The following is an 18702-nucleotide window of genomic DNA, read 5'->3' as shown; positions in this document are numbered from 1 at the left end:
GCAGGCCTACATGCTGCAGTTGCCCTGGCAACATACAGCAATGAAGCGAGGGTATCTACAGACACCAGTAAAATCCTTGCTTCCTCTCTGCCCAGAATACAGCTCTCTCTCTCTTTTTTTTTTTTTCCTTTTCCTTCCACCTCCTCTCTCATTTCTTTCCCTCCCTCCTTCACAGTCTCTGTTTTTATCCTCCATTTCCTCTTTTTATTCACTCCCTCTCTTGAACAAAACCTGACCACCGGCACGCTGCTGATGTCACGGTTGCCACGGCGACAGAAGCCTCACAGCAACAATGCTGTGCAGGGAGGGTGAGGTCAGGGGGAAAGGTAACTATGGGTCACTCACTAATGTAAGAATTCCTCTTGAGCGCACATATGAACTGTGGTATCCTGCTCTCACCAGTGTCACATGTTGTTTGTTTCCTATCTGACTAAATTTAACCCATCTTAAGGATTTCAAAGCAAAGCAGGTCAAAACTGATGCTGTAGTTGTAGCTTTTCACATAATAAATAATTCTTCACTACCCATTGTCTGATACAGCAGAAAATACCAGAGAACTGATTGGGTGTACAGACATGTGGCGTACAACTAGTTTGTGCTGTCTTGAAACGTCTGCTTGCTTTGGGGCATGTCTGCTGAGTCATGTTACAAACCATCTACACCTCAGCTTGATTACTTGTCTGTTTGGTACACAGGGGGGGTATGAAGAGAGACAACAGCTCAGACAAGGTTGTCAACTAAAAACAAATCTGAAACCGACATGGACTTGCGCTGCACTCATCAAATATTATTTCCATCCGGGCAGGCAGGACAAAGAAATGCCTGTACGATACAATGTTACTACGACTAAAAGGTGGTATTCACAGAATGTCAGGAACACTTTCAGACAAATTGTTTTTATAGTACATAGAAAAAAGAGAGGCTTTCTAAAGGCAACACAAGTGAGCAGAGCTGTGGCTTGTGTGGTAGTGGATATATTAGTGTTAGACAACTGTAATGACGTAAAGGCTCATTAATTTGGGTGTATGATTAACAGTTGAAGGAGAAACATGTGTGGGATGGTCAATAGCTTGTAGGCATGCTGGGGTTTCCTTAATCAAGTCATAAATTCATACATTCTTCACTGGAGCTGCTCCCTGAGGGCTGCTGCTGCTAAGCATGATCACCTAACTCAAATATATGTGAAGAGTATGAATTAAGTTATTCTTAAGTTCTTTAGGGTCCATATTTTTGCTTTGTGTTGTCTATAAAGCTAAGCTAATGTAAACCCAACATAAATATCCGTGTCACATTTAGCTGCCAAGTTGCTGGATGCATACTTTAAAGCTAATAACTTGTATTTCCTGATTTAAGACAAACCTTCACTCACATTAACTCAATTATACATGGTTTTCAAAGAAGCCAGTCTACAGAAGACAGTCTTAACTTGTCAAAATGCCTCACATAACGTCAACCTGCTCTTCAAATGTGAAATTACCACTTGTGCTACACATTACATAATCATGCAGCCCAAATCCCTTCAAATGGCTGAATGCTTAGTGCCAATGTCAGCGTCCGCTAAAGACTACTGAATTTTTAATTGAAAAATACACATCATGTCATACAACATGTACAACATGTTTAAGCATTAGCAATACCAACTAAATAAGTAATAACTACTGAGTAATACCTCGGACTGCAGTAAAAACATAGTCCAAGTTGTTATGATTATGTTGCATGTGTACTGCTGTTGCTGTGCACCTGGCAGTACCACTGGATTAAATAAATCCTTCTTCATGTACACACGCCATAGGAAGAGAAAATGCTGCCACTTTGGAAAAGCTGCATAAATCAGCCTTTCCCGCACAGCTGTAAACCCTAAAGCTCTTACGCAGAATTTAGTTCAAAGTTCTTGTGATTACATTGAGAGCCCTGCATGGTCAGGCACCTGGCCACATAAACCATCTCCTGCTGCCTTCTGTCTCCAGCAGGTCTCAGATCAGGGCCTGCTGGCAGTCCAACGCTCCAGGATGAAAACTAAAGGAGACTGTGGACATTTTTTAAAAAGCAGATAAAACCCATTTGTTTAAACTTGCCTTTTTATGATGTTTCTTTTGTACGTTTTGTTTATGTCTGCTTTTACTGTGTTTTATGTCCCTCTCTACTTATATGTATTTATATTTCCTTTCTTTTATCAGTTCTGTAAAGCACTTTCGATGCTCTTGAAAAGTGCTACATAAATGAAATGACTTACTTACTCACTTAAACAGACCCTCAGCCTCCAGCTAAGGGCCTGGTTAAACAAATGAAACTGTCCACAACTGACAAGGTAATGTTTGTTGTCACCGTTGTGAAGTATGTGTGTGCACCCAGTTTGCATGGAACCACGGTGCCCCCACCCTTCTTCTCAAAAACATGCAGCCTGTGACGAATGGAAACAGCCAGCCTCAGAGAGTTTAATTTGGATAATCTATCGGCACACAAGCCCCCTTTGTTCTGCTACTCCACCAGCGTCAGATACCATGTGACCAATCATTTCATAATTGGGCACGCTATAATCACACTCCTGAAAAATACTGTGTGAATTCATCTCCTCTTTGACTTCTTCTTTTTTCATCCCTTGGTTTCTAGATCACGTAAAGTTTTTGGCCTGATGGCTAAGAATATGGTGGCCGACACCGGGTTGTGTAATCTCACCTGAATCATGTACAGCTGGGCGATGCGGTACTCCTCCACACTCATGGGCATGGGGATGCGGTACTCCTTGATAAGCATGGTGAATCTTGAAGAAGGGGGGGAGGGGAGGGGGATCCGGGGGAAGACTGACAAGGGAAGGGGGAGAGGGAGGGACAGAGGGAAGGGAGGGGGAGAGGGGACAGGAGAACCTCCGGGAGCTCCTATGTGTGACTCGTCAAATCACCAGCTGAAGTCCACATTGATGGTTCCTAAGGAAAAAGACACCAAAAGAAAGCATGAGGTACGGAAGCTGTAAATGTACTCCAAAATAAACACTGATGTCTGTGATGTTTGTGATAGTCAAAGTCATAGAGTAAAAACATCTTGTTCAGCCTGATGCTGGAAAAAAAAAAAAAAGGTTTTTCAAGCAGTTCTTCATCAATATCCACCGAGCAACAGCGGAAACCGACTTGAATCAGCGACAAAAATTCTTTATGAGCAAAAGATAACAGCGCACAGCCTATTTTCAGAAGCTGCAAGATTCTGATATTCACAACCAAGGACAAGCATTCATTCTCTTGGCTCACACGCAGATGAAGAAGAGCGAGCAGCTGGAGCATCATTCAGAGTATATGCTCAGTTTAGTTACTATATGTCTGGTCCAAGTCTTGGCATCCAAGTCTTGGCATCCAGGAACGACCATCAGCGCTGTGTCTCCATCCAGCATTTCACATCCAAGTAAGGCACTTCTCAGGATAAACTTCTCTTCTTATACCACAGGCCACAGCTCAGCGTGCATGTGTGTGTGTGTGTGTGTGTGTGTGTGTGTGTGTGTGTGTGTGTATGTGTGTGTGTGCCGGGCGGTCGGAGCGTACGGAAAGCACCCGTGCCTTTGTTGACGGTCCTACCAGCCACCCTGTCTTTCCCAGGACTTCAGCACCGTCACATGGGGGGGCTCACTCTGCATAAGAGGGATTACAGTTTGGTGGGGAGCTTTACATAACCCCCCCCCCCCCCCCCCCCCACTCTGCGCATGATTGAGGTTTCACAAATAGCAGTCTTAGAATTGCACAAAGCATTGTTTTCAAACCACTGGGCAGATAGGGGTAGGTGTGGGCTATACATACTCAGCGTGTGGGTGGCGTGAGTTGCAGGAGTCTGTTTTGACCGCTGTGGGAAGAACAACTCTCCAAAGCAAAGCAAGTAGAAAACAAGATCATGACTGTACACCACTGTACTGTGCTTTAGTGGGAGTTTATCTAAATTAAATATCACAGGTGTCAGATGAGGTGACACATTAACTGAAGAGGAGTCAATAACGAAGGGGAAACATCCACTAGCTGAATGAACTCTTCTGTCAAAATGAATGACGGCACACAAAAAGAATCACGTCATCTTTACGTAGATGTTCTTTTTTTTTTTTAATAAATGTATAGTGAAGAGCGTCTTGGACAAAAAAGCTGAACACCTCAGACTTAAAAGTCTAAATGTAAATAAGGGGATGGTTCAGCATGTGTTCAGGTGGTAGTACAGTCAGTGCTGAGGAGATTGCACTGTGTGTTACAGTGTGTGCAAGAGAAGACAGCAACACTTTCCAAATGTGACCACACATTTTGCATTGTGTAACAGAAAACATTCACTCTTTTCTCACCTACAGCAGCAACTGGACCTCGCTTTGGCGCCCAGCCAATCTGTGTAATCACACTAATATTCCCACTGCGTCACTTATCCAGTGAACAAAGGCCAGCTTTGGTGAGGGTCTCGGTGTGACTAAGGGCTTTGGTCCTCCACATACTGAGCGCTCGCCTCCTCCACAACTGAAGACATGTTCACCTAATGTGTCTGACGCACTGCCAGGACAAAGACGCAGCCTGTCTAACCTTTCAACATGAACCAAGTGCTCTCTGGGAGGTGCTCTGGTGTAAAGGGTAACATTTGTCTTCAATACATTTTTTTTTAATAATGTCTTTGCTTTACGTAGTAGAAGAGGCTTGGACAAAATCGGAGCAGAAGGCCACATTTTGCTGAAAATAACTGCTCTCTTGGGAAAGCCTGGGATAAAACTAGGCTAGCTGGAGAGACTCAAAGAAAGACTTGAGGCTCAGGAGACTGAGAGGCCTCTAGGTGTTAAGAGTCAGACTATAGAGGGGAAGGTCACAGTGCTCATCCTTGTTGACAGTGCTGATGATAAACAGCTTCACAATCCACTTGAAGCACGGGTCAACAATGTGGCAACAGCTTGAATGTGGGTTGCAACTGATGCCGCAACAAACTTTTGAGTGTGTTTCAGAACTTGCTCTTGGCCGGAGATACAGGATGTAACATCTGTGCTGACTGAAAGTCACCGAGTGTGACATGGTAAGAGTCAGACTTTCCTGTCTGATTATCTGCTCAGAGAATGAGCACTGTACATGTATGAATCAAAGCCCAGACAGCTGCCACCGACTGGCAAACCACACACAAGGAAGTGATACCAGGTATGCAAAGAGAGACAGCAGGCGGCTTAACAGAGGGACACCATGCAGTCATAGTATTAGTCTATCCAGCAGCATGTTGTGCCAATAGAGCACAGGGATGTGAAGTGATGCTGGCGCCTACAAAGTATTTTTTTTGCCCATTTTTTGTTCTTCATCCTTTAGTTGTTAAATGTCAGAAAATAATGAAAAAGTCCAACATCACAGACTGATTTATTCAAATTGCTTGTTTTGCTCAAACAGAGTAAAACACACTCTAATATTTCGTTGGACTGCCTTTAGCCGATAAGCTTCTGCAATGTCACAACATTTATTTCTGTCCAGAGTTGCATTAATTTCTCAAAAAATCTCAATGGGGTTAAGATATGAACTCTGTGGTCACAATTTTCACACATGTCTCCCTTGAGGATGATGTTTCCCCACTATCCTTCCAGTTTTTAATAATGCGTTTGGTTTTAAAATGTCCATTTCTAATACAAGGAATTTCAGTGGTTTCATCTCATCTCTATGACCAATTTCATACTATCAAATATGAATATCAAATCCATGTCAACATGCTGATGATGATACACACATTGCTTTGCAGTGAGTGACTAGCCAGAGACAAAAAACATTTGGCGAACACAGAAAATAATTAAATGGAAATCTTATAAAAGAAACTCTGTGTTCCTTCTAGTTGTCTTGGTTTTCCCCTCCTCACAATCTGTTGTTCCTGTTGAGCAATTTTTATGTTAAGTTTCAGCACTGTTTTTCATGAAATATGAAAATCTTGCAGCATACTGTTTCTCAACTCCATCTGTCTCTTCTCTTCTGGCTCATGGGAGAAACAGCCAAAGTTGGACATGACAAACTGGCTCCAGCTAAATTGTGTTTGCTACATATTTTGTCTGTGTTTATTAGTAGTGTCAGTTTGTGATGTGCATACTCCGTCTTAATTAAATGATAACACAGCACAAACATATTCATGCATCACGGCTGTGGCGTAGATGCCGTTTGCAATGAAACGCAACAGATTAATGAGGCTTTCTGACTTCTCCGCGAATATAAATCGTTGTGTCTCCTCTGCAGCAGTAATGCAGACTCAGATCTATCCTCAAACGCCGTAACTCCCTGATGTTTAAACCTGAATCTCTCCGACTGTTTCCTTTGTGACTGATGCAGATGCTGTGCATGGCAATGAACCTGTAATGCACAATCCACCAGCAGCCTCGAGAGAGTACTGGCACCATGCTTGACCCAGAAAAAAGCCCTCTCACACACGGAGCTTAAAAATAGCCCGGTCACAATAATCCTAGCATACGCAAGCAGAGCGCTTGACGTTGTTTGTTCAGAGAATATGCTCATTCCCTTCTAAAAATACAGTCTCTGCCCCCTCTAGGCAGTGACGCAATAGCAGCACACGCCAATGCACGGCACTCATCACAAAGCAGCCTCCGATGTTTCTGCTCCTGTTTCGACAAAACTGAGGCCAACGATAACCACAAGATACTTCGAGTGGGATTTCGTTTTATTCTTTTGCCCACCACAGCTTTTCTTAGCATGTTAAATGTGTGGTGACGGTGGTGGTGCACCCTGTGGCGTACAATGCTACAACTACCTAATCTGTGAGCCTCTGGGAAGGTGGGTTGAACCATCAGGGGTCCCTCCAGACAAGAGGATGACTGTTTAAAAAAAAGAAACCAGGTTATTCTCTTATTGGTTAGGATATGATGTCAGTGCATGTAAACACACACACAGTCTATGTGACTGCAAGACCAGGCATAAACAATCCAGCGCTCAAAGTGCGCACATCTGCTCACCTCCAAACACAGATAAGTGTCTGACTTAAACAGATGAAACCCGTATTCCACAGAGCAAAGACTGGATTACCCGTTACAGATCGGATGCGCTCGCTTCCACCCAAACATTAAAACTGCCTTTCTGACATCCATTCTCCTTGCAGTCCCGAGCTGCTCTGGACCACATTAATGGAAAGAGGTATTACTAATAGTGTCTGAATAGAAGGTGCAATATACAGTAAAGCTTGGAATGGAACGCTATACGCACAGCAACCAGGTTGACCACAGGACAGGGAGCAGCAGCTGGGTCTTGCTGTCGACAAAAAGTAAAAAACTGGGGGGGAGGGAGGTGTTGACTCACAGGAGGCTTTTTTCCCCTAAGGCCACAATGGTGGTGCTTCTTTAAATTTAGCCATGTTTACACTCTGAGGCGGAGCAACAGAGGAGGTGGTGGTGAATCCCGAAGGAGTTGGAGGGGTGCTGGGGTGGGGTGGGGGTATGGCAGGGGCAGGACTTCCCTCATGACTGACCGGAGGCAAGACCCTTTTAAAATACAAGTGGAAAATATTAGCCCCTGGACTGCCTAAAATACCACGGATCCGTTTCACACAACGTTGCCTTGACATTGCAGAGGCAACTTCAGCTATGACAACTGCTGCAAACACGGCCTCGGCCTGTGACAAGAACTCTTGATTGAGCTGATGGGTTTATCCACCAATCCGGTTAAAATGTCAAAGGGGCTTAAGACAATACTGTTTGTGCGGCGCTGCCTGCGATACATGACCAGAGCGTGACCTGCAGTGACTAAATAGGCAATGAAGCATATCTCAAAAACAAACATACTGTACAAAGATTAGACTGCCCTGTCCCATGCAGTAGCTAATAAGGGCAAAATGTGAGGCATCATTAATCAGGGTTATAGCCTGTGATAAATATAAGCAATTTGGCACAGATTACGCAATACAAAATTGATTTATACCCTGTAGGCTGCAATTCACCCCCCTTACGGCTTAATGAAGAATAGGAAATGCCCTCCTCCCTCCTCCTTTGACTCCTATTGCCAAATCGATCTATATCAAGATCTACAACCTGTATCCATTCTACAACTATGAACGCTCTAACCTTTTTGAAGTACTCCACAGGAGAGCCACTTAATATGTTTCTACACGGTCCACAGGTGGAGTTTGGGTGGAGGGAGGCAATCTGACAAAGACCATCATGTATTGCTTTGTTTGACTTCAATAAAGCCCCAAAGGGTTGAGCAAACATTTATCTTTTCTCCATATTCAAAAGGCAGAGGAGAGGAGGAGCAAGAGCAGAGAAAACTCCCTGAATGATCCATCATTTATTCTACATCACAGACTCAATTAAAGGGAGGTACATCTTACAAAACAGACCAATGTACTGTAGATGAAACATAATGTGATCTCCAAACATCAGATATCTTACTACCAAAGATGAGTGCACCACAAACGCTGCTGCAGTGACATGAGTAACCACTGACACTCTCTGTGCCATATGCTGGCAGTTTCATCACATAAAAAAACGAAAATCACAATAAATAGTGGTGCCTCATCTTGTGCCACATACTGTAAATACAGTCGGCTCCATGACGCGCACTGGAATAAGGCCATCGCTCTTCCTGTCCCTCAGGCCCGTGCTCCTCCACAGGCTAAGGAGGCGGTATGCACAACCTGCCCTTGTTTTTTTATTTTTGCTCATCACCAAAGTACAAGGGAAAGCTAAAAATATGTGACACCCTGTGAGCATCTCCTCGGATGCGTTCCTCCTCCTTCTCGTTGTCCTCTCCCTCCTACAGGAGTCCTGCAAGTAAGAACTGTTTCTAAAAATGATCCTCATTTACACGGGAAGGGAACAAACAGGAACAGAGAATCTGGTGCCATGAGGAAAGCAGAACTTTTGCAGAGACGATTTCTGCAGAGCACGAGGATAAATAACCAAACCAAAGTATTAATCATCAACTATGAGTTTTAGTCTGCAAACAGTCTTGGCAAGACTTCCCACATTTAAGGGTTACATAGAACAAAACACTATTATATCAGCTATTTTTGCTTTGTCTAATTAACAAATATACAGTTGGTTGTTGAGTCTCATGAAAATAGCTACACAAAATCTCATGGCAAACATGAACTTACTCCAAGGTAGATCAGTGAACATCTGAAGCTCTAAACCAGGGGGAAATTACGTCATGTTTTAGATCAGATATCCCCACAGTATGCAATTAGAACTTGACACAAATAAATCTGGTGCCCAGCGACTGCTGAGAACTTTAAGCTTCTTTAATAAGTGGAGCCATTGTTATATGCAGTGGTGCTCATGGGCCCATCGTTTTCCAAAACGAGCCTGTTACATACCAACTCTATCTCTAATCAACGCCACGCTTCACTCTGAACTCCAAAATTAGATGACCTTATATGCAAATTACACTTGGATTAATCAGTTACGTGCCAAGGTTAAATGAGGATCTCCCCTCGCTGTCATTCTCTCCAAGCGCTCAGACAGCCTAAATCAACTGCGCAGAGAGCGCTCTTATGTAACTTGGACAGACACAGAAAAGGAAGGCATCGCCGCTCTAGCATTTTGTCCACCCCATTAGTTAATTTGTGTGGACCACAGGCAGGAAATGCTTTTGAAGACTTAGGCAATCTCTCTCAAACCTCTCCATCAGACCCCCTGTGAGTGTTTGGTGGCAGCAGGATGCCGACAGGAATCAAAGCCTTGTTGCTAGTGTGTGGAGCCTTTTGGTGACTACCTGCTCACAACTGACAGCACAAAACCTTGGCTCAAAGGCTTGGAGGAATAACAACTAATGGATTTCCAGTATCAACGGCAATAGCATTCTCTCACAATGGTGCAAAGTGGCTGCAAAGTGCAGCGGGACAATATTTACAGCCAATGGCAGAAACCTGGCAGATGCACTGACTGACAATCAAACAAAACAGGTTCAGGGTGGCCATTTGAGATTTAAGGTTTTAAAGATGAATCTTAAATGAGCAACAGTGAGTCTGACTTCACTTGTGTTATTAGCATGGTCTTCTCTGACACCTGGAAACCTCGGGAGCCTGGATAAATGTCAGATATTCATGAGCTCTGAGGGCCATACACGAAGAGAAAGATAAGGCATGAAATCAATGGGTAATCTACCCTTTTTGCTCTGTCTGTTCAAGCTATTTTTAGTTTCCCCACATTAAATAAACTTCAGTAGCACTCTCATAACTGGCAGCCCTTTAAAAAAAACAAAACTATGTTGAAGAAGAGAAATGAAATGGATTATACTCTACAAAATTTGTGAAGAAAAATGTTTTGCCTGGGGCCAAAATGTATTCCCTGCCCCTTTATCCTCTCCATCATTGCTTGAATTGGGGGGAGGATGGGGAGGGGGGGGGGGGTTACCATGGAGACACAGAGGGCCCTTTCCTTATTGGTTGCCCAGATGAAGTCAGAGTGACGAGGAAAGTAGAGACCAGACGCTGCTGGGGCTGATACTTCTTTCTTCTGTTTCTCCTGTCTCCACTTTCACTTTTGTCCGCCGCTGTTCTTCCCCTCCACGGCTCATTCACACTGAGCTCACCCATTCTACCATATCGTCAAGCTAAATTTATGCCTCTGTGACACATGTCGATGACAGTTTCTCTATATAACAGAACGCTAGATTAAATTTAAGTGAAGGGTGTGACACACATCAGCTAAGCTATAAACCTAAATACAGATATGTGTGTTTCACAGATTAAGCATGTCAGGTCGTATTCGCTGCTAATACTGCACTTTGGTAATGTCAGGCCTTCCACTACCTCCCTTCTACTATACCTGCATTATTTCTGCCATATGCAGCTATCCTCATGATGCTTTTTATGCTCTTAATATGATTTAGGATGAACCTAGTACTAATAGCTCAGACCTCAAAGATCCAGTGTTGAGTTAGAGCAATGTGCAGAAAAACAAACAAACACTAAATTCAGAGAAACCTTGGGAAGAAATTAGTCTTTGTGTCCCAATTTTTCATGCTCTGGTAGCCAAGAGGAAAATTGATCTGAAAAGTTTGGTTTGTACAGGGGGGACAGAGGGATAAAAACGAAAGCAAGCCTCTGCAAAAAAAAAAAAAAAAAAAAATTACAGGAACAGACTAGAGAGGCTAGGGGGTGAAGGGAAGTTTAAATAATATTTACTCCCTATAGACTAATTCTAATTTTAGTTTATTAAACATTATGGCAAGGCTGCTTTCATCCAAATGAATTATAGACAAACCTTGTGGAACGAGCTCCAAAACACCCCCAAACAAATAAATTCATAAAAGAGGGAAGAAAAACCAACTCTGATCTGAACACAACAATCTCCACCTGTCTCAATTATGGTCTTCTCCTGTCTTTAATGTCTGGTGTAAAGAAATTTGAATCAGAGTCGTCAGCTATGTGGAGTAGGCCTGTACTCAATTAAAGGGCACCTTGCATAGAGGTAAATAAGCTGTCCGTGATAAGGGAGCTGCTCATAAAAGGCTGAGGCTGTCTATTTGCCCTTTGCTGAAATACCTCAAACTCTCTTGTGCAGCACGAATAATGCAGCCTTCCCAAAAGTGTTCTACCCAGTGACCAAAGACAGAAGCTGTCTCTCACACTGACCATAAAAGGCCATTTTCATAGATGCTCACAGTCCTGCGATTTTTGGCTAACATTTCAATGGGTCCTGAGGTCAGGTTTCCAGCTCTGTAGAAAACCAGGCTTTATCACCTCAGGATTTTCTTATCAGTGAGAGCGTGTATAAACCAGGAACTATATCAGTCGAAGGATTCTGACATCTCTCTAACACAGAGGCCACCACTCTGAATGACGACATGGTGCTTTGTCTGGCAAACGGAAGAAAAGACTGGGCATACAGCAGAGAGTCTCCTCAATAAAAGCCTATGCACTGGGAGGAAAAAGGGAAAGAGGTGACGGAGCAGTGAAGAGGGGGAGTCGGGGTCTGAAGGAGTCTATTTTTAGCCTCAGAGAAATCAGGTGTTTGCGGCCAGTGGAAAAGAAAGGGGAGCGTGGGTAAAGTGACATGAAGCAGCGCTGTCGCTTTCATTTTACATGATCCATGTGAGTCAGAGAGCGCTGCAAGGGCTGGGGGTGGGGTAGAATAAAATAAAAACAAATATAAACTGGCATATATGGTCCATATTAAAACAAAACACACTAGGAAAGATAAAATGGCTCAAATAAAAACATGAATTTGCTGTCACCGACAGCATCACACGGAAATGTGGACAGGAAGAGATCCACCACCCGACACTTTCTTCAGTGATGGGTGATGAAAGACCAGACTATGCTCCTTGCAGATTAGATTAGCTAATATATGATCTACGTATCCAGACTTTGCCGCACATTGGCAGATATTGTGGGATCTTTCTGCTTAAGAAGTTCAGAAGTTTTTTGTTGGGAGAACCCCCTTACAGGATGCATTCGAGTTGACTATAAAATAATGATGTTGACCTATAAAATAAAACAAAAGTATAGGACAACTGAAGGAGGTCCTGGGCTTAGTTGTTTCGGGTCCACCCACACTGCCAGAAAAACTGGTGTCCAAAGTGAAGAGGACATGGAGCAGACCTGCACAAAGCGTTCGTCTTTGTCTCATTTTCTAGACAGCACCATTGTAGGAACATTAGCAGTGATGTGCCATTCATCAGCTGGCTCATCAGGGATGCATGGGGACAGGTTGTACTTCTGTTGTCCTTGTCAACAACTCAACACCAATATTAACATCACCTGCTTCGTTCAATGGAGCTGAGGTGGGAGGGGAGGTTCGGGGAGAAGGACAGACTCTCTGGAGCTTGAGGTGCTGAGAAAACACAATGTTCCATTCAGGCTTGGCTAGCACCCAAGTGCATGATGGGATGGAGGCTCGTCTGACAAATCGGCATGATCGTCCACTAAAGATGAATTACAAGAAAAATTAGACCTTCAAATAACCAGCCATCTGGCAACACATCACTATATTTCCCTAAGAGAAGATCATAAATTGCAAAATATGTTTTCTGGGCTGCATCAAATCCCTAATGGGTGCCCACATGATTGGAAAGACACCCATAAAATCCTTCAGTTTCCACAAATATATTACTGGGGAGTGACATTGTTTCTACATCCTTTGGGGAGCCCTGGGAAATCTTCTGCACTACTTTAAATAGTGATAAACAAACCAGTATGCCCAAGTTGGTCGATACACACTCTAAATATAAGATTGGAAAATTACACTATTCATATCTGAAGGCAAGAGGAGACCTGGTGAAGGAGGGAGTTCAGTCCAATTTCTCACAGTGAGAAGGAGCCCTACCTGATCACTCAGGCAGGCCAAATCATGTAGATCATGCAAATCACCTTCTATAGCTCACAATAATGAATCCTGTTACATCTTTCTCTAAACTCATTTAACATCAAGCTGTAGAATAAATTGACTTAAAAAGCAATCACTGGAAACTGCCCAGCGTAACTATATGAACAATTCTCTAAGTGTGATAAATGAGCCACAGAGAGATTATGGAGTAGCCTAGTTGTATATTATACATATAGCATATAAGAATATACTGTAAGTAAGGAAGTGAGGAGTTAGTAAAACAAAAAAGGGCATTTAGGTTGTTTTCACACCTGACCAAGCAGACTCTATTTGACTAGGGGGCTGAAAGTAGTAACTTTGTTGCCTTATTATCACTTGTTTCTGTTCTGCTTTCACACTGCAATTTCTGAAGCGCACCAAACTTTCTTAACGGCAGTTAAAATGGGAGTTTGTCGATCCGACTATACAGTCCTGAAGGGTAACAACTGACTCACTCTACATTATCCCGCTTATTACACAGAGTGAAATAAATAATTTAATAACAATGTTGATCAAAATACAACTTTTATCGATTTATAACAGAACAGAAGAATGTATAAGTGAGTTTGGTAATAATATAGGATGGCATCTCCTACACAATTCTCATGCCTGTATGTCTGGTTGGATTTGGTATTTCATTCAAGTTTCATCACGTCATTATGGTTGGTAGAGTAGAAAATTAATTTTACCATCATGTCATCATCCCTTATATTATTAAGTGTGCTTAAATTAGAAGGCAATGACGCATAAGGTGGGAGCCTTTTTTTTTAATACTCGGCATGCCCATTGTGACACTTGCTACATTTGTTCCTGTGTTTGGTCCATTGAGGGTTCACACTGCACACAAACGGCACCAAGGCTCACTTGCAAGCGAACCGAGACCCACGTTCTCAGGCCGACCAGAGTTGGCTTGTTTGGTCCGCACCAGAGTTGGGATGAGCTTTCACCTGCCCAAACGAAGTCGACTATTCGCGGAAACAAGCTGTGGTCCATTTAAAGCGGACCAAAAAGCTCTGGTGTGAAAGCCACCTTAAAGATTGTCTTGGGTGGGACTGACAGTAATTGGGTGTATATGGTGGTGGGATATACATAAGATGTATGAGATCAGCATGCAACAAGCCCAAAATTACAATTTATCATCACTCTGTCTCAACAATTTATTCAGACTGTATTTATTGTAAGGTGCAATGGAAGGCAAAAATCTTGCTTTGTCATTAGATTAGTAGTTCCCTGACTGTCCCCATTTTATTTTGCATTTCTGTGTGTGAATAAACCAACAGGAAGTAATGTTCTTCATCTGACCATTATCACTATCTAGTTCCAAAGTAAACGTCAGGCTGATCATGATGACAATGTTTCAGCTGAGTGCAGGGGACAGAGAAAGTCAATTTAAGATGAAAAAATCCATATTCACCTTTCTTAACTGTTTAAATCTCACTTTTATTTCAGGACAAGACATGAATTATAATCCTAAACCCACTTTGTTGTATGAACAGATAACGGTAAACAAAATTCCACATATCAGATTGAATAACCCTGAGCAACTGCTGGGACATTTATCTAGTGCTATTTCCTGTTCCAGCACTCCTGACCAACAAGTTAACAGGCTGTCCTCTGATGGACAGTACATGAAGACAAAGGCCAGGGGCTAATTATACAGTGGCTTTGTTTATTATTTAACATTTTAAAAGTTCTTAGAAGAAAAAATACATTCCCTGTGGTGTTGTCAATGCCAATAAAAATCAGTCTCTAAACTGTCAAAGAAATGATGCCAACATGACATGAGTTTTTGTACCCCGGAGTTATCAGCTGTGGGAAAAATAATTTAAGACCATAGAGTCCAAGACAACATGAAAGGCTTGTTGTGAATCCCATGTAATACCTTCAGCATCTTTCTCTAAGCTCATTTAACAAATTGCATTCACACAGTAACACGCCAAGCTGTAGAATAAATTGACTTTCATAATATCCTAAAGTAATCATAGGAAACTGGCCAACAAAACAGTACGAACCATTCACCAACTGAACCAAACAGAGTTTATGGGGTAAAGACTTGTCTATTTTACAGACAGAACATACGAATAGAAGTAAGTAAGTAATGGGGCGGTGCGTGGCGCAGTGGTTAAGGAGGCCGTCCCATGTAGAGGCTACAGTCCCTCAACGCAGGCGTCCCCGGTTCGAATCCCGCATCGGGCAGACCTCTCCTGCATGTCATTCCCCCTCTCTCTGCCTCCCCCTTTCCTGTCTATCTATACTGCGTGCTATCAAATAAACGCAAAAACGCAAAAAAATATACTTAAAAAAAAGTAGTAAGTAATAAAGAATGAAAATGTCCAGCCTCTCCATCTCTGTCATTAAGCATGGCATCTTATCAACTGGCCTTTATTATATTCTTGGGTGGTGCTGGCAATAATTGTGCATATAGGTGGGTGGTATGCAAGATGCAGGACATCAGTATGCAACAGACTCCCGCCACTCTGTTTTTGACCAGACTGCGTAAATTGTGAGGAACTTATGCATGGTAAAACCACTATTTCATAACAGAGATGGTGCAACACAATTGAAAAGGATATGTGTATATCCTTCAGTGCAACAAACAGCTGTTGAACCCACACTACGCTGAAAATTCTTAACCTTATTTACCTCTTGAGTAGGGTTTTTCTGCTCTTCCTGTGTCAGTGATCTCATCTGATAATCAGCTCAAATAGTACAGACATGGAACCAAAAGATGTGGTGAGCAGCTGAATACGTCATTCAAAGTTTAACTGACAGGAAGTGAGCCTTTTCTTCCTTCACCGACTAAAATGTTGCTACTTGGTGACTGTGTGTAGTGTACTCATTTGTCACTGGTTTCCTTACTTGCAACAGTATTATTGACTTATGCAATAAGACAAATATAAGCAAACTGGGGATCGTAAAAGGAACACAGAAGACCGGTCGCATGTGAGGATGAAAAAAACACACACACACACACACACACACTCACAGATTACACGCAGTGCTATGAATACTCAAACAAGGCTGGGACACTTGCTCACAAGATACAGACTCTTCTGTCAGGAATTTTCCACTCCACACTCACTCAGACATACAGCATAAATTTACATATTCTTGCAGAATTTTCCTCCTGACCATCAAGATGTTGTAAATGTATAACATTAGAGGAGTGGTGGGTCATTTTAGTCCAACAGAGAGAGACCTGTGTGACATCAATGAGCAAACATTAGCTTAGTATCTGAATGCAATTATTCTCCTCATTTATCAAAAAGGTCATGTAAGTGTGTAGCCCTTTGTGTTGGCTTTAGACCTGCTTTAAATAGTTTTAATTCAAGAAATACTATTGGTGCACACAGGGAACAAAACAAATTCACAATGGACTGATTCATAATCGCCTCCTCTCTCTCTCCCTCAGTAGTGTGATACTTTGTCTGGTGTATTAGATTCAAGAGAAGCACCTGAGAGTCATCAGGTTTCAGCCTGTCACTACTGTCCTCTAAGATTCCTTGGCCTACTGTAGATGTACTAAAACATGCTTAAACAAAAGGCAAACAAACAAACAAACAAAAGAAATGCTTTGCTACTGAATAATACAATTCATTTTTCTGAATTAAAAACAGGTAGCCTATGTCCAATTGATTCTTCCAAAACATTAGTTAATTAATTAATAAACAAGCAAGAAATGTAAAATTGTTTTAAACAACCTTAACCTAAAACACTAGGTGTCATCTCAAAGAGACCCATCTTGTGCTGTTAAGAGAAGCTAACAATTAAAACGAGACAGTGCGGCAATAAGATTAGAGTGATTAGACGTTGTTGAGTTAAATCTATCCAACAGCATGGCCCAGTCCCAGTGTCTGCACTAACAGACTTGCAAAGATAATCACAATTTGTATTTTGGATTGGGGCTAATGTGTGAAACAAATTTAGAAAAGAAAAAAAACAAAAAACAGATTACAATGCTTGAATTTGAATGGCCACAGAAATGCTTCAGCATGAGTGACATTTAACATGAGCATTGCCCCCTTCCACACTGAGGATTTGAGCAGATCAGAACCATTACTAACTTGAATATATTTTAATATTAAATACAACTAATACCCTAAAAGAGACCATGTCATAGAATGACTTATTTTCTTCTATTCATTCTCAATGACGATTTAGAAAATGGGGATAAGCTGACAAAAAGATAAGCTGAAGTCTGAAAGCCACAATATATTTTCAAATTTGTATCGTCAACACAACCATGTCCGTTTATCCTGTGTATTTGTGCGAGTGCCTCCGTTGGGGGTTGGGGACAATGGTTTTCCATTTGAAAACTGGTTAGACAAATATCTTGAAGAACTGTCACTTCCACAGAAAAGAAATCTCCATGGTATGTAAAAGGTCATCACAGGTGTTGACAAAGATTTGAATTCTGGGTCATCAGTGATGCTGATGCTTATAATCGATTGCATTCACTTTAAGCAGTCTGCCCTTAATCAGCAGAGCAGCACTTCAGTTACTGAAGAACAGGTGGCAGGCAAGTGTGTTTTTGGTGTACTTGCTTGTGATACAAATTTAGACTTTTTTTTGGTCAGAGGAACATTTGTGGTAATCAGTACATGATAACAATCAGCAGCAAAATAGCCTAGGCTATATGTTTCGGATCAGAAATGAGGAACATACAAACAGTGTTGTCCAAACGTAAAAACTAAGAGTGACTCAAAACACAAAATCTGTCCTCAAATTGCCTGTGATTTATCTTAGGAAAGATCAAACAAGACGCATTTTTGCAAACTACACTACGTAACTTCAGAAATTACAAACCAACGAAATCTTTAAGATCAAAGAACAGCTGATGCAGAGTGGGTTGCACAACACTGACAACCCATAATGGGTCCCAGGAGGCAGGACGCAAGTTTTGACGTGTCAAAGAGACATAGCACACACTGTGCATATTATGCTCTTCATGCCCAGGACCAACATAAAAACCTATGTAGATGATAGTGCTACATTTCTCCTGCATTCTTTTTCCTATGAGATACTCGAGAGTACAGGCTGGATCTTGTTGAGTGATCGTTTACATAGATAGCTCTCAAAACTACTGTCAGATTATTTTTAATTCAAAGACAGGCTGTGGTGTTGTTAATAAAGTACGGGTTCACAGTGGAGGGTCCGGCCAGCAGCTCCTGCCTTCATAACATAGCCATCATCTGGACAACGGACACCACAGCCTCCAAGTCAGCACTGTCTCAATGACTCACCCAGGCCCTGCTGAGTCAAGTGGAATGACTCCTGATGCTGAAAAACTCATCAAATCATACTGAAACAGAGACCGTCCTAGGGGGTACAATAAAGAAATAAGCTTGTGACAAGCAGGTTTTGTCATTAAGTCAAACACAAGCTGACTGCAGCCCTATTACATTAGGACTCTCCTTCACTTAATA

General features: G+C 42.2%; 1 protein-coding gene across 4 annotated transcripts in view; it reads right to left on the bottom strand.

Moving 5' to 3' along the window:
• LOC310991429 (membrane-associated phosphatidylinositol transfer protein 2-like) overlaps nucleotides 1-18702 on the bottom strand; it is a 44345-nt gene that overhangs the window by 24232 nt on the left and 1411 nt on the right. For all 4 annotated transcript variants that reach the window (XM_083979128.1, XM_083979130.1, XM_083979129.1 and 1 more), the window contains exon 2: nucleotides 2677-2924. In XM_083979128.1, the coding sequence (XP_083835254.1) occupies nucleotides 2677-2754 (78 nt within the window). In that variant the 5' untranslated portion in view covers nucleotides 2755-2924. The remainder of the gene's footprint in view (nucleotides 1-2676; nucleotides 2925-18702) is intronic.

Source organism: Trachurus trachurus (genome assembly GCF_905171665.1).
Source record: "Trachurus trachurus genome assembly, chromosome: 9".
NCBI classification, from domain to species: domain Eukaryota; kingdom Metazoa; phylum Chordata; class Actinopteri; order Carangiformes; family Carangidae; genus Trachurus; species Trachurus trachurus.
This window is presented reverse-complemented; position numbering and strand designations above follow the sequence as displayed.